The following is a 27,330-nucleotide window of genomic DNA, read 5'->3' on the forward strand; positions in this document are numbered from 1 at the left end:
TCATGTACCAGGGCCACTGCTGGACATGAAAGAAATATCCCTACTAGTTCAACAGCCACTCTGAGAAAAGCTTGGTGAGCCTCTTTGGGGTGGGAGGGGAGGCAGCCTAGGTATCTCACAGGACACAGAGCAAGGCCAGAGACTCACCTCCACAATGACGTCTGCCAGCCCCGGGTTGCACAGCAACAGCCACCGTCGGGGTGTGATCCCATTGGTCTTATTCTGGAACTTCTCTGGCTCTAACTCATAAAAGTCCTTAAAACTGCAAACAAAGCAGGGACTTGTCACAAAGGCTGTTTTAAACCAGGCGAGACCAAGACTGTAAGGCCTTCACAAGCCTCCCGAGAGCCCCAGAGCTCAGCCGCTGGATCTTCTGAATCGTGACAAGGATGTGCCGCCACTGAGAGCTGGAGTGGTAGCACTGAGGCAGCACATGGCTGCCACGTGTGGCTGTGGCTTGTGTGACTATCATGTCCTAGGCATTTGGACTTGGCTGTCTCCAGACAGATCTATAAGGAACAGTCAAGGCCATAAGTGTGGAGACAGCAGGCAAGAGAGCTCACACTCTGGCGCTCACTTTCCATGTACGCTGAAAAGACACCCAACTCACAAGTCGGTTATGGGGAAAAATACACAAAGTGCTGGGCCAAGCCCCAGAACACAGGAGGGCTTCAATGATGTGGCTAAGGACCCTGCACCCACGGTGCTGCCCGACTGGTAGTTGTGGTAGGTATTACACACTCTGGTGAAAGACTTGGAGGAAGAAATCCTCAGCTGTCACACTCGTCACCACATCGCGGGTCCCAGATACTCAGCCCCATGTGGGGCATCCACATTACCCAACCAGCAGCAGATGCAGCGTAACTGGACACTTTAAGGAGGCAGGAGCACTAGAGGAGTGACTCCTGGCAGTAGAGAAAGATGTCTCCCCAATGTCACCAAGTGGTGTGTGATGTGGTGGGGGCTTTGGGCAGCTTCACTACGTCCAAAAGTGACTTAGTGGCATGGGGGCTATGTGCCACACTCCTTGGTCATGGAATGTGTAGCGGACAAATCCAAGCTGGGCTTGGAAGAGGAAGCCCCCTAGGCTTGGTGAAGAGCCCCTCACTCACACAGACTGCTTCACAATCTCGGAGTGAATCCTTGCCACACCGTTCACCGCATGGGACCCAATCACACACAGGTGTGCCATGTTGATTCTCTTGCAGTCCCCTTCCTCAATCACGGACATCCTCCTCAAGCGGTCCACATCCCCAGGAAACAGGGCAGCCACGTGCTGGAGACAAGAGCACAGGACAGAGAGAGTCTGAACATCCCACAGCAACGGAGGTGCCCACCAGTGAGGAACAGCCGCCATGCCTACAGGAAGGTCTGCAGCTGCCAATCAAGTGGCTGCAAGGTCCAGCCCTGAAAACCAGCGTCCCCGAAACTAGCCACTTATCCCAGTGTCCTCACACAAAACCTGGCTCAGATGTGCTCGTGGGGGCCCTGAATTGCATATTTCACCCAGATAAGGCCCTGGGACTAATAGAGCTGTTACAAGGAAGCTGGGACACCAGTGGGGTAGGAGAGTGCCAACCAGTTTATGAGGGGAGAGTTAGGTCATGTACCCCATTGGCCTGAGCAGCATTAAGCTATACTTAAATAGGGGGATAGCTGTTCTCTCCCCCAAAAGGTTGAAGCAGTCACAAAAAGGCTGGGGTATGGCTTGGTGACAAAATGATTGCACAGCAAGCTCAAAGACCTGAATTCATCCCCAGCATTACACACATGCAAAGGCATGGCAATTACCCCAAACCAGAGATTTCCCTGCTCATACACCACCATCTTCTCTGTGGATAATAGAGAACATGGGTTCTGTTTCTGAATTGCCTGGAGCTGTCAGGACACCTCCAGTGCAATCCAGGAAAGACACTCAGATTCACAGCCTGCTCAGAATGGACCTTAAAAAAAAAAAAACAGATCTGCATTCGCTGCTTCTCATATACAGAGCAAGGGTCTCACAGGCCAACCAGGAGCTCTGCCAGGTGACGGTCCTTAGTCCTCACAGTAAAATACCTCCTCTGCCAGGCAGGATGAGGCCAGTGTGCTGGAGCTATTGTGTGTTGTCCAATCCCTACTGCCCCCCACCCAAGCTCACATCTAAGTGCCTCTGGTTGATGGCGTAGATGATGTCCAGGTGCCGAGGCAGCAGCTTCTCAAACATGGACACTGGCCAGCGCTCCAAGGCCTCGGGCAGCACCGTGTGGTTGGTGTACGCACAGGTCTTCTTGGTGATCTCCCAGGCCTACACATCGAGAGCAGCAGATGTCACAGGCGCTCAATGCAGCCAAGAGGGAAGACCCTCATTCCATCCCTGCTCTCTGCTCCCCAGGCATGTGATCAGCCCAGGCCAGTCACCACACTGACGTGATCACCTAACCCTCACATCTCACACACGTAAACACACTTGACAGACCCTATTCCCTGACCCTACTCTCCGACGATTACCTTTTAATTTCTCCTTTGCAATCCCTCTGCTGTTGGTGAACTATCAGACAATGGGGCAGTTTTCTGCTAGCTTCCATTAAAATGTCTGACACCCACAGTGCAGAGGACACTGGTTACCCTGTGGCCTGCCATCCCCAGGTATAGCCTCAAGGGGAATTTACACCCTCAGGCCAGAGAGGGGCTCTGGTTTCTGAAAAGGAACAAGAAAACGGCCTTATGGTTTTCTGATGATCTAGTTAAAGCTCAACCAAGAAGGCGCTGCTGTACCAAAGAAGAGGAGCAAGGGAAATGGAGCCCCCAGACAGCCTCCAAATATGAAACGCTGCAGACCTTCCAGCTCCTTTTCCTCACCATGCAGCCCAGGCTGGGTTTGAACTTACTACCTTCCTCCTTCAATCTCCTGAGTGGTCATTTATAGATTTCACCACCATAGCCAACTAATATATTTCTGAAAGCTTAACACTTCTAGGTTGTTTTGCTATTGTTTCTGAAACAGAATATCACTATATAGCCCAGGCTGGCCCGGAACTCACTATGTAGACCAGGCCTCAAATTCATCCACCTGCCTCTGTCTCCCAAGTGCTGGGGATTAAGGCATGCACCACCATGCTCGGCCAACTTCAAGGGAAAAAAACATGTACAAGATTCCTAGAGTATTTATGCTTGTCTTGTCTGTCCTGTTACCCTTGTCCACCATGCATCTATCCCACAGAGCATCCATTTCCTGGAACCAGACACTCCTGAGGCTGGGGAAAAGGCACTACTTCCTGGACTAGCCCAGCCCACAATCACTATGTGTGGCACAGCTTGGGGTCTAGCAAGGATGCTGTCACCCGATCTGGTGTCACCCAGACTGGTCGAAGGAGGACACTGTCTTCCTCACACTCACCTTATCCCAGTCTACCTTCTCCACATCCACCAGGATCCGCATGAGCTCAGGAATGGAGAGCGCTGGGTGGGTATCGTTCAGCTGAATGGCTACCTAGAGTCCAGGAAGGGGGCTGTTCAGTAGTCTCGCCCCTGGCACCTGAAGGGGTGAGCCAGGGTATGAAGGAACCAGTCTAGGAATGCACTCTGGAGGATCCCAAGAGCTTAGCTTAGAGGCACCAGGAGGGTGCTGCTGGCTCTGCAGGTAGTTGTGACCTGCAGTCAACTGTCCCCTCATGTAGCTGCAACCTGGGGCAGATGTGTGCAGAAGGGACTTCAGGATGTGGCACTCTCGCAGGCCACTTTCCCCTCATCTCAGATGGGACAGTTTTGTTTAGAATTACTTCGATGTCTGTCACACACATCAGGAGCCTTTCACAGTGACCTCCCTGCCTCCACCTCAGACACACTGGGGCTGCACTGGTTTTGGAAGAGACTCAGGACACAATGCCCTCTTCCTCCTGCCCCTCCCAAACACGAGCCCTCAGAAGCCCAACCATGTCCCATCCCTATGACAATGAACTCACTCCTTTTACAGACCTTGTCTGGGAACGTCTCGAAACAGGTTCTTACTGGGTCCCTGCAGCCGAATCTGGAGGATTTGAACCTTCGAATGATGTCCTGAAGGGTGGCAGCCACCACAAAGTACTCCTGCTTCAGCCGTAGCTCCTTGCCCTCAAAGAACTGCAAAACAGCACTGTTGTGGCAGCCAACACCAACCCAGTAACTCCACCAACCCAGTAACTCCAAGACTGATGCTCTACAGGAGCCTTGCATTTGCTTGCCCCTATCTCCCATGCTTATCCCTCTAGGGCCAGGTCAGTGCCCTCCTCAAGGTGGCAGGCTTAACAACTGCATGGTCAAAACCAGCCTGCCTGACGGCAAGGCCTGCATACACACCTGCAGCACAAGGTCACCTAATTACAAGGTGTTTGGTCTATCAATGAGAGTGACAAGCCTAGCTATGAGGAGTGCCATAGCTACTCAGAACCAGTTCTCAAGACAGACATCAGGAGACACCCCACCCCTGAAGTTCTAGAAAGTCCCCAGTCTCCAGGGACAGGAGCATTTGGTTTTGGCCTCCTGCACTGATGTGCACAGATTACTTTGAGAAAAGAAAAATTCCACTTTAAAGGGTGCATAACCGATCAAGATAGGCAAATTCTGGTGGCTTATTTTTGGTGTTGGGGACTGAGCCCAAATCTTTGGACATGTTAAACATAAAGTCTACCACTGAGCTATGTCCCTTCCAGGGCTCCTCAAGCCACCAGACACTAGACCCAGGTGGGAGCAGAGAATCCAGCTGTGACCACAGACTAGCGTGTGGCAGGCATGTGGTAACATGCTTCTAAACACGTCACGGCATTGCTGCAAGATGGGTGCTACCACCCCATGTATACACAGGTCTCCAGCTTACATGTCTACACTTTAGAGAGAGTCACATTAGCCACTCACGTTGTCATTGGGATACAGGACCCTGGAGATGTTCTCAGCCAAGTTCCTGTCCAGGACAGCTTCGATGTAGTCCCCAACGTTGACTAAGGAGAGACAGCACCCAGTCAGTACAGCCTCCGTGCAGGCCCACGGGTCTCGTGAAGTGTGGCAGCTACAGCTGCTCGGCAGCTTCCTGGAGGAGTCTGAGATGCCCTTGGCCGCTGCCATCCTCAACTCATCACCACAGAGCAGCCATCTCCTGTCTCATAGTGCCTCATTCCCACTGCACACTACCAAGCCCCAGCTCTTTTCTTGGGGACATAAGGTTTGAATGATCATGACCCTGGCTGCCTAGAGCCTGGCATCCTATCCACCCTGTTTGCAGGGGGAATGTAAGAGGCACACACTTCACAAGATGCTCCATCCCAGCAGAGAGTATAAAAATAGGGAGAGCACTAGTGAGGGCCTTGTGTTTGTATAAAACATCTAAACAGACAAGCGCACAGGAGCCATGGTGGGAACTTACAATCCTTCAGCTTGAAGTCATTGGGTGCCTTGGCAGACCAGAGCCTCATGGTGTTGACAGTGTTGTTCTTATATCCAGGCACTGGGGTGTCGTAGGGCATGGCAAGTACCACCTGACCACAGAAAGCACACTTAGGGATGAGTCAACAAAGACCCCCTCCTGCCCAGCCACCATCCCCTGGCAGGACAGCTCTAGCTCCCCACAGTCCCTGACCCACCTGCTCCCAGACTCCTACCTCCCCCCTCCTGCATAAACTCACTCACCTGTCAGAACACTTGCCAGGGTGCCACCCCTACACTCTCAGGGTGCCATCTAGACATCCTGAGCAAGGCCATCAGAGAAGGACGGCAGCCACACTCTGACATCTTTCCCAACCACACCCGTCTCCCAGCTTCATCTACTTTGGTACTGGCAGCAACTCAATAATCCCCCTATGCTGGCCTCTCAAGGTGCCACAGCACAAGCACCCCCTCCTACCCCATAACCCATGCTCTCTCCTCACCCACTCTGCTTTGGCAAGTCCAGACCCTGGCTAACTCCTACCGACACCTGCTCCCACTTTCTGACATCTTTGGCAATATTCCTCTTGTTGGGTGCCTTGACCGTACCCTCTATGTACCTAAATCAGCCCAGACAGAAACACAGCCACTCTGCCATAGTCTCTCCTTGCCAAGCCAGCCAAGCAGTTAGTTGACAACCCCAAAGGACAGTGTGTCTGGGTCACCAGGAGTAACGCAGGTATCACTTTTCTCTTCCTATCTGCTGCCAAGCCTATCTCCTGTCCTACAAATGCTCATCTTACAGAGGACAGGTCCCAGTCAGGCACCCACTACCTGTCCACAGTCTTCAGAGCTAAGGCCCTCATCATGCACACTGAGCAATCATCACAAACACACACATTAAGAACACAGGCTTGCTTCTCTGCTTTCGTGTCTGTACAGTAAACTGTTCTGGCTCTAGACTGCTCTAGATCTACGCTTCCTATTTAAAACTCTGTTACAGAATATCAAAGAATTTCCTAGCCGCCAGGCTCCCATGTCTGCTCATCCTTCTACATCACAGCTAGCTGAGGCTCACTATTCTTACCTTGTTCCCTGCACTCCCCTCTTCCAGGATGCTCCCCCTTCTCCAGGGAGCAAGGTGTGTGCTTCCAACCCGAGAGTGGATTGGCTCTTTTGCACTACATCTTCCCAGACCAGCACCACACTGGGGCCAGCTGGGAGAGAGAGACACTGGCCAAGGCCTAGCACACCCACCAGGAGCTTGACTGGCTCAGACACTACACAGAGCTGTGGGTCGAAAGTGGTACCAGGAGATAGCGGTAGTCACTGCTCTGTGATTGATCTGGGAGCTGTTCTCATCCTCCCAGAGCCAATGCCTTTCTCCCCATCAGGATCCAGAGCTCTGTCACTAAACTCTAGTACTGTGTCATCTAGTAGTGTAAGAACATTCTGGCTGCCAGCATCAACCCCAACACACAGCAATGGCTAAACTGTAAGACTGCTGTATGAGATACATCATAGTCTACAGCAAAGAACACCCACCAAAGTGCAAACATTAATGTATATGGGAGAATATTTCCTTCCTTGGGTTTTACCTTAAGTCCTCCAAGGAAGCAGCAGTATGTCCCCTGACTCCCAAAATGAAGTCAAGGTGATAGCAAAAGCCCTCACTCAGGGAAGCCCTCTTGCTCAATAGCAGGGTATCCCTGGGCTGGGTCTTCTTACCTGTGTGTCCAGCCACAGGACACCATCAGGGGTATGTTCTACTCTCCCGTAGAAGTGCACAGGTATCATGTACTCGGGCCGAGCTTTCTCCCACGGGTTCCCATAGCGCAGCCAGTCATCAGCTTCTTCAACCTGGAGAGGCAGGCAGCCAGGAAGGACATGCTCAATACGGAGGAGAAAATGCCAACAAACTAACCCCGCTCTTGGCCTGGACGTGCAGAATGTAGAGACTGCACAGTGCCTGGCACCAAAACACCCAGTCAAAAGTTCCAACCCAGGGGCTGGGGGTGGCTCAGAAGTTAAGCACACTGGCTGTTCTTCCAGAGGTCCTGAGTTCAATTCTCAGTAACCACATGGTGGCTCACAACCATCTATAATGAAATATGGTGCCTTCTTCTGGCCTCCAGGAATACAAGTAGGGCAAAACACTGTATACGTTAAAAAAAAAAGAAAAGAAGTTCCAACCTAGTCAAACTACACACATTACTAAAGCAACAAAGTCCTACACTATTCAGAAAAAGACACCTTGTTGCTGTAGTTTCTTGCTTGATAGCTGTTTTGTTATATATAGTTTTACTATGTTCAAGCTAAAAGCCTTCTTTTTATTTAGACAGAAAAGAGGAGAGGATGGGGGAGGTCCTTCTGTATATGTGTTTCTCTTATTGGTTGATGATTAAAACACTGTTTGGCCAATAGAGGCAGGAAGATAGGTGGGACTAGGAGATGAGAATTCTGGGAAAGACAGGCAGAGAGAGGCAGTGGGAGGGACAACATGTAGCCCCAAAAGGAGCAACAGGCCAAGCCAAGACCACATTTAAATACACAGATTAATAGAAATGGGTCAATAATTAACACAGAGATAGCCAATAAGAAGCCCTAGCCATTGGCCAACAGTTTCATAATTAATATAAGTCTTTGTGTGTTTATTTGGGGCTGAAAAGAGGGCGGTGGGACATGGCAGGACAAGAAATCTCTAGCAACAACACCTTAAATAAAAAGACACTAAAATCACCCCAGTGAAGGACGGATACCCTTGTACCAGGGGTGAATCTTGAAAAAAAAAAAAAATGTTGATAGAAGTGAAAGAAGGCTGGGTGGTGGTGGTGTTCACCTTTAATTCCAGCACTTGGGAGGCAGAGGCAGGCGGACCTCTGTGAGTTCAAGGCCAGCCTGGTCTACTGAGCAAGTTCCAGGACAGGTTCCAAAGCTACACAGAGAAACCATCCAAAAAAACTGGGAGAAAGGAAAGAAGACAGACAGACAGGCACATGTGCACACAAACACCCACCACATACTGCATGACTCCACTTACAGTAAATGTCAGGAGCATGCAGACTCACAGGACAGTAGATAGAGTAACAACTGTCAGCACTAGTCACAATGATTAATGGATAAGTGTTCTGGAGATAGTATGTAAGGCTGGCTTCCCAACTGTGAAACTTCCAAGAATGACGTTATCCCTACATTGGGCTGTTATTAAGATGGGAAGGAGGCCAGGGAGATGGCTCAGCAGTTAAAGTCCTTGCTAAGCAAGCATGGGGACTGAATTTCACATTCCCAGAGCCCACAAAAATTATAGATGGTCAGTACTACTTGTACACACACACACACACACACACACACACACACACACGTACCCACACACATGCCAACCCCCCAAACAATAAACAAACAAACAAAAAAACCATGCAAACACACATGCATACCTGATACACACATGAAGATGGAAAATGGAAAGTTACCTCAAATAAAAAAGACAGTCACAGTGCGGAGTTAGGCATGGTGGCTCATCCCTGTAATTACAGTACTTGGAGGTAAAGACAAGAGAATGAGGAATTCAAGGCCAGCCCCAGCTACTAGTGAGTTGCAGGCCAGCTTGGTTATATGTGGTTTTGTCTTTAAAAAGAAAAAGCAGCCCATGAGAATGCCTGGACCAGACACATCTCACAAGAGCAGTGGTTCTCAACCTTTAGAGATCACATATCAGATATATACATTGCAATTCATAACCATGGCAAAATTATAGTTATAAAGTATCAACCAAACAATTTCATGGTTGGGGGTCAATATGAGGAACTGTATTAAAGGGTCACAGCACTGGGAAGGTTGAGAATCACTGCCCTAGAGGATGCTGCTGTTTGGACAAACCATCCATCCTTAAATCAGCCATTTTCCCAAACCTAGATCAGTGAATATGCAAAACCCATGCAAATTCCCATTAGGAATCTAAAGGTTTGAGTGAAACAAGTGAGGTCCCCCCCCCACTTGACTTAAAAAAGTCCCAACATGTGACTCTGACTCTGAAGGTTTGTTTTGAGATAAGAATCTCATGTAGCCCAAGCTGACCTCAAACTCAGTATGTAGCTGGGTGACCTTGAACTCCTGGTCCTTTGGTCTCCTCCTCCCAAGTTTTGGGATTACAGGAGTGAGGCATCATGGTCACTTTATAAAGTGCTGGGGATTGAGCTCGGGGCCTTGTGCATGGCAGGCAAGTGCTCTTACCAATGAAGCTGCCTCCTTTCTGGAGGGATTTGTTAATGGTTCTTGCACAGAAAGATTATCTAGGGTGCATCTATCTCTATTCATATTCACAACAAGACTCTTCTGTGCATGGTGACCAGTGCTGCCTCTGACCCTATGGCAGCATTCCCTGCTCTGTCACTGAAATTTCTCAGTACCACAGCTGGTGTAATCCTACAGAGTAATCCCAAAGTCAGCTACCTTCCCAAATGCAGGCAGCAGCAGGCCCACCCTCCGCCTTCCTTCTTCTCTCCCTCCCTCCCTCCTTCCCTCCATCCCTCACTAGTAGCAGGCTCCTCAGTCCTCCCACCAGAGCTCTCCACAGGCCACAGCCCTGCCTGTCACTTGTTGCTACCCAACGCTGCCTCCATGGTGCTGGGAATGAAGGAAGGTAGTGGGAACCAAGGCCATAATAATTGCTATCATTCTAGTCTATTCAAGTCTGTTGTTTTGAGACAGGGTCTTGCTCTGTAGGCTTAGCCAGCCTGGAACTCAAAAAGTAGGCCAGATTGGACTCAAACCTGTGGCAACCCCCCTGCCTCTGACCTCTTGGGGGTTTGGAATTAACATGCATGAGTCACCATATCTGGCTTTGCTTCTCTAGTTATCAGATTGTCTCAGTGGATGAACCCCAACTGCAATACCCTCCCTGAAAATACAAGCATCTCAGGACACCAGCACATAACTCAGGGGTCCTTGCCACCACTGTTGGTGTACCTGTCTGGGATCTTCCGAGGCTCAATTGAACCAGCATGTCCTCCCACATGACTTCCCTGTCACCATGAAGAAGCTGTTTGTCAAGGACTTATACAGGGTCAGCCTAGTCAGAGCCAACTGCTTCCTGATGTGCTAAGAACTGGCTAGCTCTCCCCAGGGAGTGTGGAGCACAGTGAAAAGAACTCCAAGAGCACACACTCACTTTTGTATATGAACGAAGACTGGAAAACAATGGAGACACCTAAGCTCACCCACCTGCCAGCCATTGACAATCTTCTGGTTGAAAATCCCAAACTCATAGCGGATTCCGTAGCCATATGCAGCTAGACCCAGGGTGGCCATCGAATCAAGGAAGCAGGCTGAAAAATTCAACCAAAAACCACAGCTCATCACCAGAACTCAGAGTGCTGGACCAAGGTTCCACTGGGATTCAGCCAGGGAGTTGTCAGGGAGCTGGTGAAAACCACAGCAACCTCAGTTTTCACAAAAGGTAACATGAGTCCCCCTCACCCAAGAACAGGGGGCAAAAGTGAGGAACTCTAGAGATCACTGTTAAGTCTCCTCACTGCCAGCCTGCTCACAAATGTGTGGCTTGTCTTCTGTATACTCCAAATCCACAGTTCTGACGGCAGGGGCACATCTGACTCTATCCAGAAACGGGGCCACTGATGTACACCCATGGCCCAGAATACTAAACACCCAAGCTCCACAGTGCCTCTATGGTCCCAATGTGAGCTGCAGCAGCATGTCACCAAATGGAGCTCTTGTTTTGTTCCCAACCTCCTAAGAGGCTGGAGGGGTGGCTTAGCAGCAGAAAGCACTGGCTGTTCTTGCAGAGAATCCAGGTTCACTTCCCACCACCCACATGGTGGCTTACGATTGCCCTTAATTGCAGTTCCAGAGGATCTGATGCCCTCCCTCTCCTGACCTCTGCAGGTACCAGGCATGCATGCCATGCACATACATCCATGCAATGCAAGTAGAACGCTCATACACATCAGGTTAATTTAAAAAAAAAAAAAATCCTAAGCAAGAGATAAAACAGTGTTTTGAATAAAAATGCAGAAGTTGTGTTATATTTCTAGCTTAGGCCAATGAGGTTGTGCATGCCTTTAATCCCAGCATTCAGCGGGGAGAGAAAGCAAATCTCTGTGAATTCCAGGCCAGCCTAGTCCATAGAGTAAGTTTCAGACTAGTCAGGGCTACATAGTGAGACCTTTTCTCAAAACAAATGACAAATCCAAAAATCACCTCCTGGCTTTAGAAAGGGGGGGCTGAAATGGATCTCAGTGGTACAATGCTTGTCAGGAATACATAAGGCATCGCTAGCTTTATCAAGAAAAGTGTGAGAGAGGAGAAAGGGCTAAGGAAGCAAGAGAGAAAACGGAAGGGTGCCACAGGAAAACTGGCAGATAAAACACATGTCTAATTCACCAAGTGCAGACACCTGCAAGTGATGAAGAAGGCCTGGACTCCTGTGCTAGACTCACTCTTCCAGGAAGAAACTGAACAATCAAACTGCCATGAACTCACACCAGGTCAAAGAAGAGGCTGGGCAAGGAGGAGGCATCCAGGTCCAAGCCACGCAGGGTAGGTGACAAAGAAAGGTACCTGGTATCAAAGGACATGCAATGGGCGTCAAGGCAGAGGCCAGACCCTCTGAGATTGGAAGACGGGCTGTTGCAAGGCTGGTAAAGAACATGGGGGCTTCCATCCAGGAAGGGACACAGGCTCTGCATCAACAGAGCAAGGACAAGGCAAGATTGTGATAGCCACGTGTCATGAGGGTTGAGCAAAGAGTAGCTGCTTTGAAAGTGGGCTCACTTTCAAAGCCAGCACGATGCCTGGCCTGGCCCAGAGCCTCTGAGAGGAGGCTGTGACATGTGGGGAGTAGGGTGGACAGGGCAAGTCATTTTTTAATGTGGATTCAAGTACAGTTTTGAGATAAACATGATGCCTTAGAAATCTTAAAGAATTTAGTTAAAATACACACAAGTACATTTTAGAGCACATCTCAGTTTATAAAATGGCAACTTCCAAAAAGGCTGGGCCTGGATACCCTCCCTTCCTCCCGAACCCCACCACAAAGCCAGGCTGCTTGCTTTTTCAGCTTCTGTGTTTGTTACCTAGTTTGTTCTGTCCCCCAACGTCTGTAGAATACCCAAAGAAAATAACACTTGTGGGTGTTCTCAAATGCAGCCAGAGAAAGCAGCATAGCCCAAAGCTTGGTCCTATTCTGATAGGAGCCATCAGCTCACTATGCTGGAGCCACAGGGCATGGGCAACATTCCCAAAGCACTGGCTTTTGAATCCTGGAAAAGGGGGGTGGGGGCAGGGCTCTGGGAACCTTAGCACCACTGATCTAATGCTGGCAAAATGGGCTTCAGGATAATTATGCAGTGTCCTGGCTGGAAGATAATGTACATTTTCCCTTTTTTCTAACAATGGCAAAGCTTTTGACACAAACACATTTGCCCATGCCTCTGAGGGGGCCAGTTTATGGACATCAGGAGTACACTGGGTATTGGCCTTGCCCTGTGAGCCTCCACCAAGCCAGGTTAGAGAGATACAAGAACAGATTACCTGCCAGCCGCCCCAGGCCGCCATTCCCAAGGCCAGCATCTTCCTCTATTTCCTCCAGCTCTTCCAAGTCCAATCCCAACTGCAATCAAACACAAAGGTGACATTTCAGTATCGTTTACTACTGCCTGCCAACAAGTTGAAAGTATTTAAATCTTGAGTCAGACTTCTTTCAGACTGAAAATACAATGGTAAAACTTAATGCTAATTAATGCACAGAAGTGAAAGTTTTCAGGTTATTTCAAAACCTACTAGTGCTGACTATTCAAAATTAGATACATCCAGTGGGGTGTGCACACCCTATCTGTAACCCCAGCACTCAGGAGGCTAAAGCAGGAGGATTCCCAACCCAAGGCCAGCCTGGGCTACATACACAGTAAGATCCTTAAAGAAAAAAGAAAAGCTAATTAGCTACAGATCCTTGTTGCCAGGCTACGGACCAACAACTTACAGTGAGCAGATTTGATAAACTGCTCAACTATAGTTTTGATGAAGTTCAATGTATCTACTTTTTTCTTTTGTTGATTATGCTTTTTGATGTTAAAAAAAAAAAAAAACAAAAAAACAACTGTGCCATACAAGGTCATGAAGATTTATCTCTACATATTCCTCTGGATGTTAACTCTTACAGCTAGATCTGTGGTCCATTTTCATTAATCTGTCTACTTAGAGTGAGGGAGGGGTCTGACTTTCCTTATCTGCCATGTTGTCCAAGTGTCTCAGCACCACTTATTTAAAATAGTATTCTTTCTCCAAGGAATTAATTATTTGGCATTCTTCCCTTTTATGTTAGTATTGTTGTTGTTTGAGACAAGAACTTCCTATGCAGCCCAGGTTAGCCTCAAACTTACAGTTCTCCTGCTTTAGCCTCCCGATTGCTGAAATTATGGGTATATGCTGTGTGTATACAGGTGCTCACAGAGGCTAGAAGGGAGTGTCTGATCCCCTGGAGTTGGAGTTACAGGTGGTTGTGAGCCATCTCATTTGCTAAGAAGCAAACTTGGGTCCTCTGAATGAGCAGCAAATGCTCTAAATCACTGAGCCATCATCTCTCCAACTCCCAAGTCCTTTCCTTTAAAAAAAAATGCTTTATATGTGACACCAAAAGCATAGGAAAGAAGAAAAACAAACAAACAATACTATATAAAACTTTTACTCTTAACTTGGAGGTGGTAGCAGACACTTTTAGTCCCAGCACTTGGGAGGTTGAGGCAGGTGAATCTCTGTGTTTGAGGCCAGCCTGGTCTACAAAGTGAGTACCAGAACAGTCAGGACTGTTAAATAGAGAAATCCTGGCTGGAAAAAACAAAATAAAACAAAAACCTTTTACTCTTTGTGAGTCAAAGGATGCTATCAATGGAATAAAAAGACAGTTTAAGGAATGGGAGAAAATATTTATAAACCACATATCTGATATGAGATTAGTATCCAGAATAAACAGAGAAATCTAAAAGCTAAGTATCAAGAAACAAGCAACCTGACTCAAAAATGGGCATTTATACTCAAATTGACTTCAAAGATAACACAAATTCTCTAGGAAAGGCAAATCAGAGCCACCAGGAGGTGGGAAATGCCACTTGGTACAGAGATTCATGCTCAAGTCCCAGCATCACAAAGAACAAAAGAGCCAGATGCTCTAGTGACTGCACTTCTAGCTGCAGACTAAGATACCAACTGCAGGGTCTTATGGAGCTATTTGTCACTCATGTTCACAGCGCCATTTTTTGTGATGGCAGAAGTGATGAGTGAAACATGACACAAACACGACAGAGTGTACTCATACAATGGAGCCTTAAGCAACAATGAAGGAAGATCTAGGACCCGCGGAGGGTCAGGAACCCTCAGATGACAGGAGCAGTACCTCGGTCTCTCTGGCCTCCCTGATACAGGTAGGACTTTTCTATCTATTACTTAGTCTTTATAACCTAATGGCTTTGCTTTTGCAAGTGAGTTAAGTTTACTCTATGTTAGCACTGTGAGGAATATGTGTTCCTACAGGTTATTGGACACATAAAAACGAGTGTAAAATTGTTACTTAAAAAAAAAAAAAAAAAAAAAAAAGCAATGAAGGACCAACACACACTGAAACACAGGTGAACCTTCCGGGCTAAGGACACTCTATACTCATGAAATACCCAGGATAGCCAAACGCACGGAAACATGAAGAACAATGATGGCTTCCAGGGGCTGGGGTGGGAAAGGTATAGTTTCAGTTTGGGAAAATGAACAGGTTCTGTGGATGGGTAGTGGGGACGGCTGCAGAACACTGTGAATGTACTGAATGCCACTCAACTGTACACTAAAAATGACTAACTTTACGCAATATGAATTTTCCAACAATTATTTTAAATTGAAAAAGAGAGATTTAGCCTCAATGTGCAGGCCTATCTCTGGACTCTCGGTTCTATTTGGTGGCTGATACATGTTACCTGCCAGCAGGACCCAGACCAGGTCACTGCAGCTCTATAGTAAGTTGCGAAGTGTGGGTCCCCCAAGTGGTTACTTTTATAGACTGTTTCAACTGCTCTTAACCCCATGGGGATCTACCCAGACAGGCGGATCATTTTGTTAGACTCTGAAGAAACTGGGAATCTGAAGAAGACTGAACTGAATCTACAGACCAGTGTGCAGAACTCTGCATCTTAACAATACTGAGTCTGCCAAGCCGTTAACAGGAATGTCTCTTCCATTTTTAAGCCTTCCTCAGTTTCTTTTAACTTCCTTTCAGAGTACATACGCTGCACGGGGAGTGGCATTCTTTGCTACATTTTCACCTATTTTATTCTTCCTTATAAGCAGAACTGCCATCTCTGTCTCAATTTGGATGTTAATCTGCAAACGTAAGATATAGATGGTTTCTGCAATCGATCCTGTATTCTGAAAACTGATGGCACTCTTTTGCCAGCTCTAGTATTTCTTTATGGATTTCTTTTGTTGTTTTTCGAGACAAGATTTCTCTGTGTAGCCCTCACTGTCTTTATGGATTTCTTATGATTTTCTAGTTCGTGTCATCTGTAAGTAGATGGTTTTACCTCCTTCTAATCTGGATGCCGTTTATTTCCAGTTCTTACCTAACTACCTGGCCAGAACCTACTACTGGAGGACACTGAGACATTATGAGCAGGATGCTGTTAATACAGGCAGGTTAAACCCCAAGATGGGAGACACAGTCAGGAAGATGACAGAGACTCTGCATGGTAAATCTATTTCCACCAAGTAAATCACAAAACGGAGAAACAAACTAAAAAGAGATACAAATAAACTAAGGGAAATTTAGGAGCTGTATCAATTTCAAACATTCTGTTTTAGAAGTTCTAAGGCAATTTAGGGCTGGAAAGATAGGTAGGTCAGCAGTTAGCTGCTTTTCCAGAGGAAACATGTTCAATTTCCAACACCCACATGGTGGCTCACAGAACTCTAGTTCTGGGCGATCTGATGCCCTCTTCTGGTCTTGAAGGGCACTGCATGGTGCACTCACATTAAAAAAAACACAAATTAAAAAAAGAAGAAATTTTAAGGCAATTTATATGGTCAGCATCACTGGGTGAGTGTATCTGAGAGTTCCCATATTCTAGAGATCATATTGAAGCCCCGAGTTAAAGCTGTTAATACGCACTGAAATTTTTCTATAGTGCAAATTGACTGCCAGTGCACTGTTGATAGGTTCACAAGGAAAAAAACTGCTTCTTTTGACGTTCTCGTTGTGAGAGCAAGCAGTTCCCCAAACGTTATGGCATGTCATACCTTGAGCAACTGATGAAGTAATAGGCTCAATAAAGACTATCAGGGGAGGTCTAGTTAAAAGAACTGGGTCACCTCGGAGAAGGCACTCTAGAAGAGTGTGCCTGCCCCTAACCCCCACCTTTGATTCCTGAGGGGAGTCTCCTATGCCTGGCTCAGGCCCAGTGAAACTGGCAGCTAAAATGAACCTTTTTTCTTTAATTGATTTCTCTCAAGTATTTTGTCATAGCAATATAATGGTGATTAACACAGCCTTAGAGAAGGAGAGACATGGGTCTCCAGCAAGGCTTGCACCCATCAGGCCCCCAAACGCCTCCTACCTATGCTCTAAACAAAGCAGGTGGGATGCTGCAGTGTGGGTGGATAAACATTTTTGTATATCCATGCCAGCAGGGGAAAGAGACGGCAGGGTTTCACTACAGAACTCCCCCATCAGAAACCAGTGTTCCAGGGAAGAGAGGAGAAGAAAAAGATAGGCTGGGGAGACAAACATTGCTCTGTGGAGGCTACAAATGACTTGTGCAGGAATTACCCCAAAGAGAATGGCGCGATAAGGAGCCTGTAGGAAGGGTTGGCTTCTTTGGATGAGAGGAGGGCCCTTCCACACCTCTACAGTACACTGAGTTCAGGAGGATGTCTTGAGATGGGGGAGTGAAACCAAATGGATCATGACATATGCAAAAACACCTTTCTAGAAACTTCCAAACCACAGCATCACCACTCAATTCAGTCGTCCCATAATAATTCCATTTATTATCTCCCCTTGCAATCCTAAATACTCCCCTGAGGAGGAGGCATGCTGCCCACCAGCAAAGTCCTTTCTGGTGGGGTAGCACACACCAGGGCACAGGTGTCCATTCCCAGAGGACACAAGTCCTAATATCAGTGATCACTCTGCAGGGGACAGATTAAACATACCTGATAAGTGGCTTCATCACATGCAGTCTGAAGGCCCAGGTTCACCATGGTGTTCTGCAGCGTGCGGCCCATGTAGAATTCCAGGGAAAGGTAATAAATTCGCTGAAGAAGTAAAGGAAAGAAACTTAGGTTTCCCACTCTGTCGCACACGGAGGAGGCACAGCAGGGAAGGAGTCATAAAGCACCTCGGCAGACTTTCCTGTGAACCCAATGCTGATGCCTTATTTGCAGGGTAGCTCTACCCTCCTGAATCTTTAGTGCACAGAAGTGACTTCCTATGACAGGGGGTCAGGTTGTCTTAGAACCTGGGAACAGGCTTTCATGGCTGGAAGACCCCACAGTGAGCTAGGCTGGCCTCTTCCCAGCTGTGTGCCCTGAGACAGGCCGCTTTTACAGCTCTGACGTAGGATAAAACAGCCTACAGAGGAGGAAATGTAATATGCTGGCCATGGTGTGCTCTGTTGCTCCGTCTACTTGAGAGACTAAGGCAGAGGGATGACTTAAACTCAGAAGTGTGAAGCCAACCTAGGTGAGCTGGTGAAACCCCATGTTCAAAAGGATGGTTTCTTGAGCCCACAGGCGTGCACAATAACCAGGAATGAGGATGCTGGCAGCCTCCTGAAGATGTTCCCTCAAGGCAAAGTCTGGTTTTTACCGGCTATGTGGTAGGTTTGCTTGGTGTGGGGGTGGGGTGTAAAGTGTGTGCAAGACTTAATGAGGTGTTTTAACTTGGACTGTGGCCACAAACAGTGCTACCAGACCGGACAGGTTCTAGGAGCTTCTGTCAAGACTCAGAAACCAATGCCCCACCAACAGGTGTTGACATGCAGAGACATCTTGGAAGCCATTTCAGAACCACACATCCCTAGACAGGGATGGCTCTTAGCCAAATTCCCTTGTCTACCTGAGGAAAGTCCCCAAAGGAAACATGATGCTTCCATCTTCTTGACATGCTGTTAGCCGCAAAGCACCAACTCTTCACAGACAAAGACTGGCACTGACTGTCATGTACAGGGCAAGTCTTCTGTTACACCCTGTCCTCCCCCACAGGCCCACGAAGTACTGCAGAGAACCCTAATCCCCCAAACTGTTGCTGAGTCTGTGGGGCATGCCATACTGTGAAGGATTCTCTTAAACATTGGCTTTTCCAGAGTTCTCTAACAAATCGTTTGTTATCCCTCTGACAATTGCCACACCCACACTTCCTCCTGCCCTGTGCACAGGTATTTAAGCTGTAACCATCTGCCATCACTTCTGACTTTAGCATGTGCTATCAAAAGTCGGGTCTGACTGGGCCTGGTGGTAGATGCCTGTCACCCGACTACTAGGGAGGCTGAGAAAGGAGAAGGATGATCACACTTTCAAAGCCTGTATGGGTAAATTGGTGAGTCGATATCTTAAAACAAAAAGTTAAGGTGGCACTTGCTTTAATCCCAGGACTTGGGAGGCAGAGGGCAGCAGATCTCTGAGTTCGAAGCCAGCCTGGTCTACAGTGCAAGTTCCAGGACAGCCAGGGCTACACAGAGAAACCCTGTCTCACCCCCCCCCCAATCCCAACAAATAAATAATAAAGTTAAAACGCTGGGGGTAGGAGCTGGGGATGGCTCGGCAGTTGAGAGCACTTGCTTCTTTTCTAGGGGACCTGGGTTCAATTCCTAGTAACTACACCATGGCTCATAGCTGGCTGTAACTCCAATCTATTTTCTGGCCCATGCATACAGCAGGCACATTCTGAATATCCTTACATACAACATTCATACACACATTAAATTAAAAAAAAAAACTTAGGATATAGCTCAATTCTTGATTTAAAAAAAAAAAAGACTGAGGAGTCCGGGGAGGGCTACCCAGACTGTCAGATATCAATGGCTATGAGGACAGTGTTTGGTGGGTGACAACTAAAAGGAGTGCTTATCAGTGTGATGAATACAATGTCTTTGACTGTGTTGCCAGAATGCACAGCCTGTGAATATTCCTCCCTCACTTGCCTCCTCCCCACCCCCCCTTACCTTCTCCCACTTTTGCAGATCAAACCCAAGGCCTCCCATGTGCTAGGCAGATTCCCCAAAAAGCCATTTCCCCAGCCCAATTTGCACATTTAAAATGGTAAATTATATAACTGTTTGAATTTTATTTCAATATAGCCCTTACCAAGAGAAGATGGAACAGTGTTAAAAATCCAAGTTAAAATAAATTTGACAGTATTTTCACATTTATTTATTGTGTGTATGCACACCCTATGTCACACATGTGGAGGTCAGAGGACAGCTTTAATCAATCAGATTTCCCCTCCCATCATGTAGGGCTTGAACTCATGTTCAAGGCTTGGCAATATGTGCCTTCATCCACTGAGTTACCTTGTCAGCGGTTCTACAACAGCCGAGGCAACAGGGTAAGACCTTACATTTCAAAACAAAAACCTACCAATGAATGGATGGTAGAATAAAAATATCCCTGCTCACACATCCCTCAAAACTCAATGGCTATAAGAAAAGAGATGCAGTGTGGTAAGGTGGCACTTGTCTTGAATCCCAGCACTCAGGAGGTAGAGGTAGAGGCAGGTGGATCACTGTAAGTTAGAGGCCAGCTTGGTCTACAGAGCCCAGTTCCCGGAGAGTAGAGGCCAGAGTTTCATGCTGAGACTTTGTCTCAAAAAAAAAAAAAAAAAAAAAAAAAAAAAAAAAAAAGTTTGGGGGGGGGGTAGGACAGAGTACTGAAAGAGACTACTAGAAAGGATGGGGAACATTTCCCAGTCAGGTAAAAACCTGGTGCAAGGGAATCTCCCAGGAATCTACAAGGATGGCCCCAGCTAAGACTCTTAGGAATATTGGATACATAGACCAAACTGGCTACTATCTCCTGTGAACAAGCAAGACTTCAAGTGGAGAGAGTGGGAAACCAAGCCAGTCACAAAACCTTCAACCTATAGTCTGTCCTGCCTGTGGGATGTGCTGGGGTAATGGTGGCCTAGAGATTGAGGGAGTGGCTAACCAATGACTGGTCTAGCCTAAAACCATGCCAGGCTGGAGCACCAGGACCCACAGGCTGGACAGCCCAGAGACCTAGGATAGAAAGAACTAAACATGACTGGAGGAAAAAATGTCAGTGTAATGATGCCTGACGTTATTCTGCTATACTCATAGATTGGTGACTAGGTTGATTGTCATCAGAGAGGCTTCATTCAGCAATTGATGGAAACAGATGCAGTGACCCACAGCCAAACATTAGGTGGCATTCAGGGAAGTCTGCAGAAGAAGAGAAGGGATTGTAGGAGCCAGAGGGGTAGGAAAACTCACAGAATCAACAAACCTGGGCTCATAGGGGTTCAGAGATGGAAGACAACCAGGAAGCCTGTATGGGACTGACCTAGGCCCTCTGCATCTGTGTTACAGTTGTGTAGGTTGGTCCTCTTGTGGGTCTCCTAACAGTGGGAGCAGGGGCTGTCACTGACTCTTTTACTGACTTTTGGGACCCAACTCTTCATAGTAGGTCACCGTGCCCAGCCTTATTACAAAGAGAAGTGTTTAGTCTTATTACAACTTGATATGCCATGTTTTGTTGATATTCATGGGAGACCTGCTCTTCCCTAAACAGAAATGGAGGAGGAACAGAGGTACACTCCTGTCATTCTGGACTCCGGGGAAACAGATAGAAGGATAACAAGTTCAAGGCCAACCTGGGCTAATGTCAAAAAAAAAAAAAAAAAAAAAAAAGGAAGAAAACAGAAAACAAACAAATAGAATAAGAGACACAAGAGAACAAGTAACTTATGGGACTTAGATGTATCTATGTATTGAAACATGGCATGGTCAAAACAACAGAAACTCACCCCTCAAAGGTGAGTTACCATGGAATGTAAGGAAGAGCAAAGCCAGGAACAAAAATATGGCTGAGTAACACTGGACAAAATGAGAGGAGAAAATAATTGGTGGGAAAAACAGACATTGGTGAGAAAGAACAACACAGGCAGAGTTAGTGTCCCTGCTGAAAAGGAAATAAAACGTCAAAAGAGAAGACAACTCCAGAACACTAAAGCTAACCATTGAAAGAATATACTAAAAGTCACAAAGTAAGTTTGCTCTCTGCCCCACCCCATTCTTCATTTAATTATGTGAATTAATGCTGACTTCCTATGCAAACTCTGCTGTCCTTTAAATGACAGAAACACATTGTAGGGTAACCAGCAAGTCCTTGGACAGCTGCAATTGCACCTGCTGTTACTACTGGCTCACAGTCCATTGCCTTTTGCTTTTTAATCACCGTATGCTTTATTTGCACTACACTTGAACCAACTTATTATTTTATAGCGTTTCCATAGTGCAAAAGAAGCTGCAAGTCCTGTCTGGACAAGGTTTATTTACAAGTACGGAAACATACAGAGTCCGGCTAGATCCCAGGTGTCTGGGAAAACACTGAGTGCTCAAGGTCCACACATACAAATTCCTCTTACTATGAACAGTATCCCCAAGCTTTATCTCCTCCAAAACTCTCAACAAATGTCTAAAAGTAAACTACACAGTTGAGCATCTCTCATCTGATATTTTTTGGATGAGATGTACTAGAATGGTCAGGTCTATGAAAATACTCCAAACTCCAAAATCAAAAAACACTTTTGGCTCTATGCATTTGTGCTAAGAGACTGTCAACCAATATGCATCATGTTTCCCCATATATGTATGTATATATATGAGATTATTTTATAAATTAATAGCAATAATGAAAAGGAAATATTATTTTGATATTTGATATAATAAGGAATACACTCTAATGAAGTTATGTGATTGTGGCACATAACCTCAAAAAATATCTTACTCTGCAACAGATATTAGCAACCCCAGCATATTCTTTTCTTTCCTTGGGTCAAGAACTTTCATTTGTTTGTGTAAAGGAAGCTCTTTTTGTTGTTATTGTTGTTTGTTTGTTTGTTTGTTTTTCAAGACAGAGTTTCTCTGTGTAGCTTTGAAGCCTGTCCTGGAACTTGCTCTGTAGACTAGGCTATAAAGGAAGCTCTTTATAGCTTCTATTCAACATGAAAATTGCCAGGATTGTCCCTGTGCTTTGGGGCCAGCCAATAAAGTACATCATTTGAATACAACACTATGATACTGCAATAGTCCTCATGACAACTACAAGCACCACAAAGTGACTAATGACAAGCAGAATATACTGGATAAAGGAATGACTCACAACTCAGGCATTGCAGTGCTCTCAACACTGTGCAAATCAAAGCTTATGGTGTTGTCAGTACTGGGAATGGGTTACCTCTCTTTGAGTTCTTAGTCAGAGTGGTCTCACAGACCTGCTTCCCAAACAGTACAGGCCATAGCTCTTTGTTACCCGGAGAACCTGATGAATAATACCAATTGCTGAAGATACCATATACTTCTATTATAGGGCACGGAGAAATAAGCTAATATCAACCTGGAAGCTTCATGCCTACTGGCTAGTTCTGGATGGTTCTATTTAAGCTATTAGGGGAGAAATAATATTCAACAGTCTTATCCAACTATGAACCAAGAGCTACAAATATTGGCCTAGCGAGATGTGCCCACTAGTGCAATAGTGGGCATGAATGTTATAGAAGTAATCAACTACTTTCTGCTTGGATTTAATGCCTGCTCCACAGGACAGAATTCAGACCTGTTAACAGGGCCAAAAGCTCATGACTGGCTAGGCCCTGAGGGGAAAACCTAATCCTATTATTTTGCTAAATGACATAGCAATAAACTGCCCCCTAAGTTATCTTTATGCCCATAGTTTAATGCAGCTCTCGCAGTAGTCATCAGAGAAGCTTCCTTTTACAGCATGTAGTAACTAATATAGAGATCCATAACAGATCCATTTATAGACAATAAAAGAGTATGGGGGTTCTCAGCTCTCATTAGGACAATCTATATCACATCCACTCCCCTTAAGGTTCAGGGATCATCACAGAACAGGGAGCAGAATGACCAAGTGCCAGAGGTCTGCAGTGAAACATTATTTCCGGACATGATAAGGCTCTGCACGTATGAACTCAAAGCAGCTGTTTCTGCAAGCAGGAGACTTGCACAAGATCAAACCAGCTAAAAGCCTAACACAAACATGGGGGAGGACTAACTGAGAAGCTATCGACAACTGATGGCTGGCTGCTAGGGGTGGGAGAAGGTTTTTCTCCTTGATGTGACCTCTGAAAGGCTACCCATGTTAAAATAGATGGTCCTACACCTGTGCACATATAGATAGCACTAAGTAGACTCTGTTTTTAAAAATAAATAAAAAAAAACATTTAAAAAAGGGACATGCAGTTGGGAGGGAAAGGTGGTAATGGGGGGATGGGGAGGATGGAGTGCTAATTGATTTGATCAAAATACATTATATAAGAAGTTAGCAGCAAGCAGAAAAACTTTATGGGGTTTATGTCTGGAATTCTCCATTTAATATCTTAAGATTGCAGTTGACTACAGATAGCAGACTTTGAAGCACAGGTAAAGCATACAATGAGGTGTACTGTATATACAGGCCTATATGCTCCCACTAATCTACTGTTGAATACTCCCTAAGAAGAGACTTACTAAAAGCTGACCAGTCGGGAGTATGATCCTTTTGGAATGTTCTATTTTGCCTTTCCTTAAAAAAAATACGTATATGTGGTATATATGTATGACATGTGTTCAAGGGTGGGCATGTGTGTTCCATGTGTATGGGGAGGTCAAATGGCATCTTGTCAGAATCAGTTCTGACCTCCACCTTGTGGAGACAGCCTCCCATTGTTTCTGCTGCTGCCACCACAGGTTTGTTTCAGTCAAGCTTGCTGGTGATTCCCCTGTCTCCGCCTCCCCTCTCACTACAGGAGTATTAGGATTACAGATGCATACCAGATCCAGACTTTACAGCAATTCCGGATCTGAACTCAGGCCATCACATTTGTACAGTAAGCATTTTTACCCATTGAACCATCTCCCTGGCACAAAATCTTAAAAAGGAAGGGAGGGAGGGAAGGAGGCAGAGAAGAAAGGAGGAAGGAAAGGTAGGTATGTAGGAAGGAAGGAAGGAAGGAAGTGAAAGACCTAAAAAGTAATGTTAATGATGGACTGACCTGGAAACCATTATCTGTTCCTTGGAATTTGCTAACTTTCTCTCATAAGGCCCTGAGATAAGAAGAATTCACACTGCCCCTCCTTTTCTGTGAGTCAACAGGTGGTAAATAGGGTCCTTAGGAAACAAAGAGATAGCTGCAACTCTGGTTTGCCCAGACAAGATTAATTAGCACACCCTGAGGCCCTAAGGTCTGCTGATCCTAATAGCAGACCATCCGGCCTCCAAGGGTCACGTACTCAATGGACAGAGGGTCCCACCCCCTTCCTAAGCTTGTGGGTTTGCCTTTAAAAACACCTGGGCCCAGGGGAGGGGGCTTCTCTCTAGCCTGCGTGCTTGAGGAGCCCGTTTGCGCAAACGTTTCCTGTTCATTAAAGCCTCTTGCATTTTGCAGCAACTGGACTGGACATTGAGTTCTTGGGGTATCGACCAAACCTGGAAGACTCATCATTCTGAGGGTCTTACGGAAGGAAAGAAGGAAGGAAGACATGGGTCTCACTGTGTAGCCCTAGCTGTTCTGGAAATCTCTCTGTAGAGCAGGCCAGCATTGAACTCACAGAGGTACTCTGACCCCTGCCTCCCAAGTACTGGAATAAAAGATGTATACCACCGTGCTCAGCCCCAAATATATGTATTTTTATATTTATTTTATGTGCATTGGTGTTATGCCTGCATATATGTTGGTGTGAGAATATGAGATCTTGGGAGTTACAGACAGTTGTGAGGTGCCATATGGGTGCAGGGATTTGACCCGGGTCCTCTGGAAGAGTAGTCAGTGCTCTTTAACTAGTGAGCCATCTCCCCAGTTCCCAAAATCTATATTTTTTCCAAATCTATATTTTTCAAGTTGTTATAGTTTGTCCTTTCTGTACCTTCACCTAGCACTTCAAAAAGGAAATGTAACTGTTGATCGACGAAGACTACACAGAAGCAACCAACACATGCTGGGCCTACACTTTAAACCTCTCTGATTTCTTTTTCCCTCCAAGTTGGTCATCATCACCAGGCAGCTACCTCTACATAAGCAGAGAAGTCACAGCCAGAAGCACTGGTGAAGTAATGGCAGCCGTGGTCCTGACGGTTGGGAGATGCTTGTTGTTTAGGGTTTCTGCAACCTGTTTAAAAAGTTCTTGCAGGGTAGTGGTGGCGCACACCTTTAATCCCAGCACTTGGGAGGCAGAGGCAGGCAGTTTGAGGCCAGTCTGGTCTATAAATTGAGTTTCAGGACAGCCAGGGCTGTTGCACAGAGAAGCCCTATCTCAGAAAAAGGAAAAAAACAAAACAAAACAAAACAAACAAAAAAAAAAAAAAAACAAAAAAACCAAGAATGTTCTTATTTCCTGATCTGTGTTGATCTAGTTTTCCCATTTCCTTAGGATGGTTGAGTGAAGCCCTCCAACTGAAAGACGATTGCTGGAGGAGTCAGCCAAGAAAATGGACAGACCTGATAGTGTGGATGGAGTCCCAGTTCAGGCTGCCCTGCCTTGGCCAGCTGGGTGCTGAGCATAAGGCACACACCCTCTGAACACACAAAGCCACCCTGGGGTTTCCACCTGGTCAGGCCGGGCTCAAACAGCATACCATGTTTTATCACACCATGCTTTAAAGAGATATTGCAGCTGTTAGCAAGGGGCAACTGTGGAGAACAGCTGTGAAGACATCTGTCTAAGCCCCAGCCAGCAAGCCACTCTTTAATGCTCAGCCTCAGCACTCAGTCCTACCTACGCTCCAGGGCATTGGTGGGCTTCCCAGATCAGGGAGAGAATCCCTTACCTAATCCAGCTAGAGAACAGCAGGATCCTCAAACCCTTGCACTGTGGGCTGTTGACTTTCCTCTGGGATCTGTCCCTGACAATAAGTGTTAAGTGGCCCAGTGTAAGCCTTTGTTTGGAGGGTTTTTTTTTTTTTTTTTTTTTAGTGCTAAGAATGGAATTCCAGTGCTTTGCTCATGATACACAAGTGCTCTGCCAGTGAGCCACAATTCGCCTTTTAAAGTTAGGATTATTTATCATATGCAAAGCCTACCCTACTAGGAGAATTACAGAAAAGCACTAAGAAGCTCCCCAGCCAGAGAAGTAGGAATTCAAACACAAATATCACACAACACAGTGCGCTTCCAATGGCATCTTAGAAGGCTTACAGAAGTGGAGTTTAATACCAATAGCCTTCACAGAGCTACATCTTTTGCATTGTTTTCTCTTGGGGTTGTGAGACAGGACTTAGCTGGGTATCTCTGGCTGGTCTTGAACTTGAGATTCTCCTGCCTCACTAAAATTACAGACATGTGCTGTTGCCATCACACCTTGCCTGATGCCCTTTACAAAACCAAGGCTCAGAACCGGGCCTTTTAGATTCCTTTTAGTTTGTCTGCAACAAACTCCTTTTCCCTCCTCTCAAAAAAATTCTTAATCAAGAAGACTCTTCCATTTGCAGAAGTGTCTGGCACCCTGCTGGAAAAGGAAAGAGAATTTTCCAAAATTCTGGGCACAAAACAAAGACGTGGGCAACTGCTTTCATCAGGATCTATAGTCCTGTTCCCAGGATCACGTGGCAACATTCCCCTTGTCTATTTGGTTCTGTTCATTCACCAGTGACCACGGGCATAGAATAGCTCTCATCAACAGACTACATCTGCCTGTCTCACGGCACTAACATGACACAGGCACACGATTA

The 27,330-nt window shown here is 46.4% G+C and overlaps 1 protein-coding gene across 1 annotated transcript in view; it reads right to left on the minus strand.

Moving 5' to 3' along the window:
• Window positions 1–27,330, minus strand: part of Pygb (glycogen phosphorylase B) — a 50,095-nt gene that overhangs the window by 12,008 nt on the left and 10,757 nt on the right. Inside the window, exons 2-12 of the mRNA XM_051193965.1 lie at window positions 17,581–17,682; window positions 12,925–13,003; window positions 10,597–10,700; window positions 7,105–7,236; window positions 5,378–5,489; window positions 4,873–4,955; window positions 3,958–4,101; window positions 3,380–3,472; window positions 2,141–2,287; window positions 1,113–1,276; window positions 148–262 (exon numbers count right to left, since the gene is read on the minus strand). Coding sequence (XP_051049922.1) covers window positions 148–262; window positions 1,113–1,276; window positions 2,141–2,287; window positions 3,380–3,472; window positions 3,958–4,101; window positions 4,873–4,955; window positions 5,378–5,489; window positions 7,105–7,236; window positions 10,597–10,700; window positions 12,925–13,003; window positions 17,581–17,682 — 1,275 coding nt within the window. The remainder of the gene's footprint in view (window positions 1–147; window positions 263–1,112; window positions 1,277–2,140; window positions 2,288–3,379; window positions 3,473–3,957; window positions 4,102–4,872; window positions 4,956–5,377; window positions 5,490–7,104; window positions 7,237–10,596; window positions 10,701–12,924; window positions 13,004–17,580; window positions 17,683–27,330) is intronic.

This window comes from Phodopus roborovskii, unplaced genomic scaffold (genome assembly GCF_943737965.1).
Source record: "Phodopus roborovskii unplaced genomic scaffold, PHOROB, whole genome shotgun sequence".
NCBI lineage: Eukaryota > Metazoa > Chordata > Mammalia > Rodentia > Cricetidae > Phodopus > Phodopus roborovskii.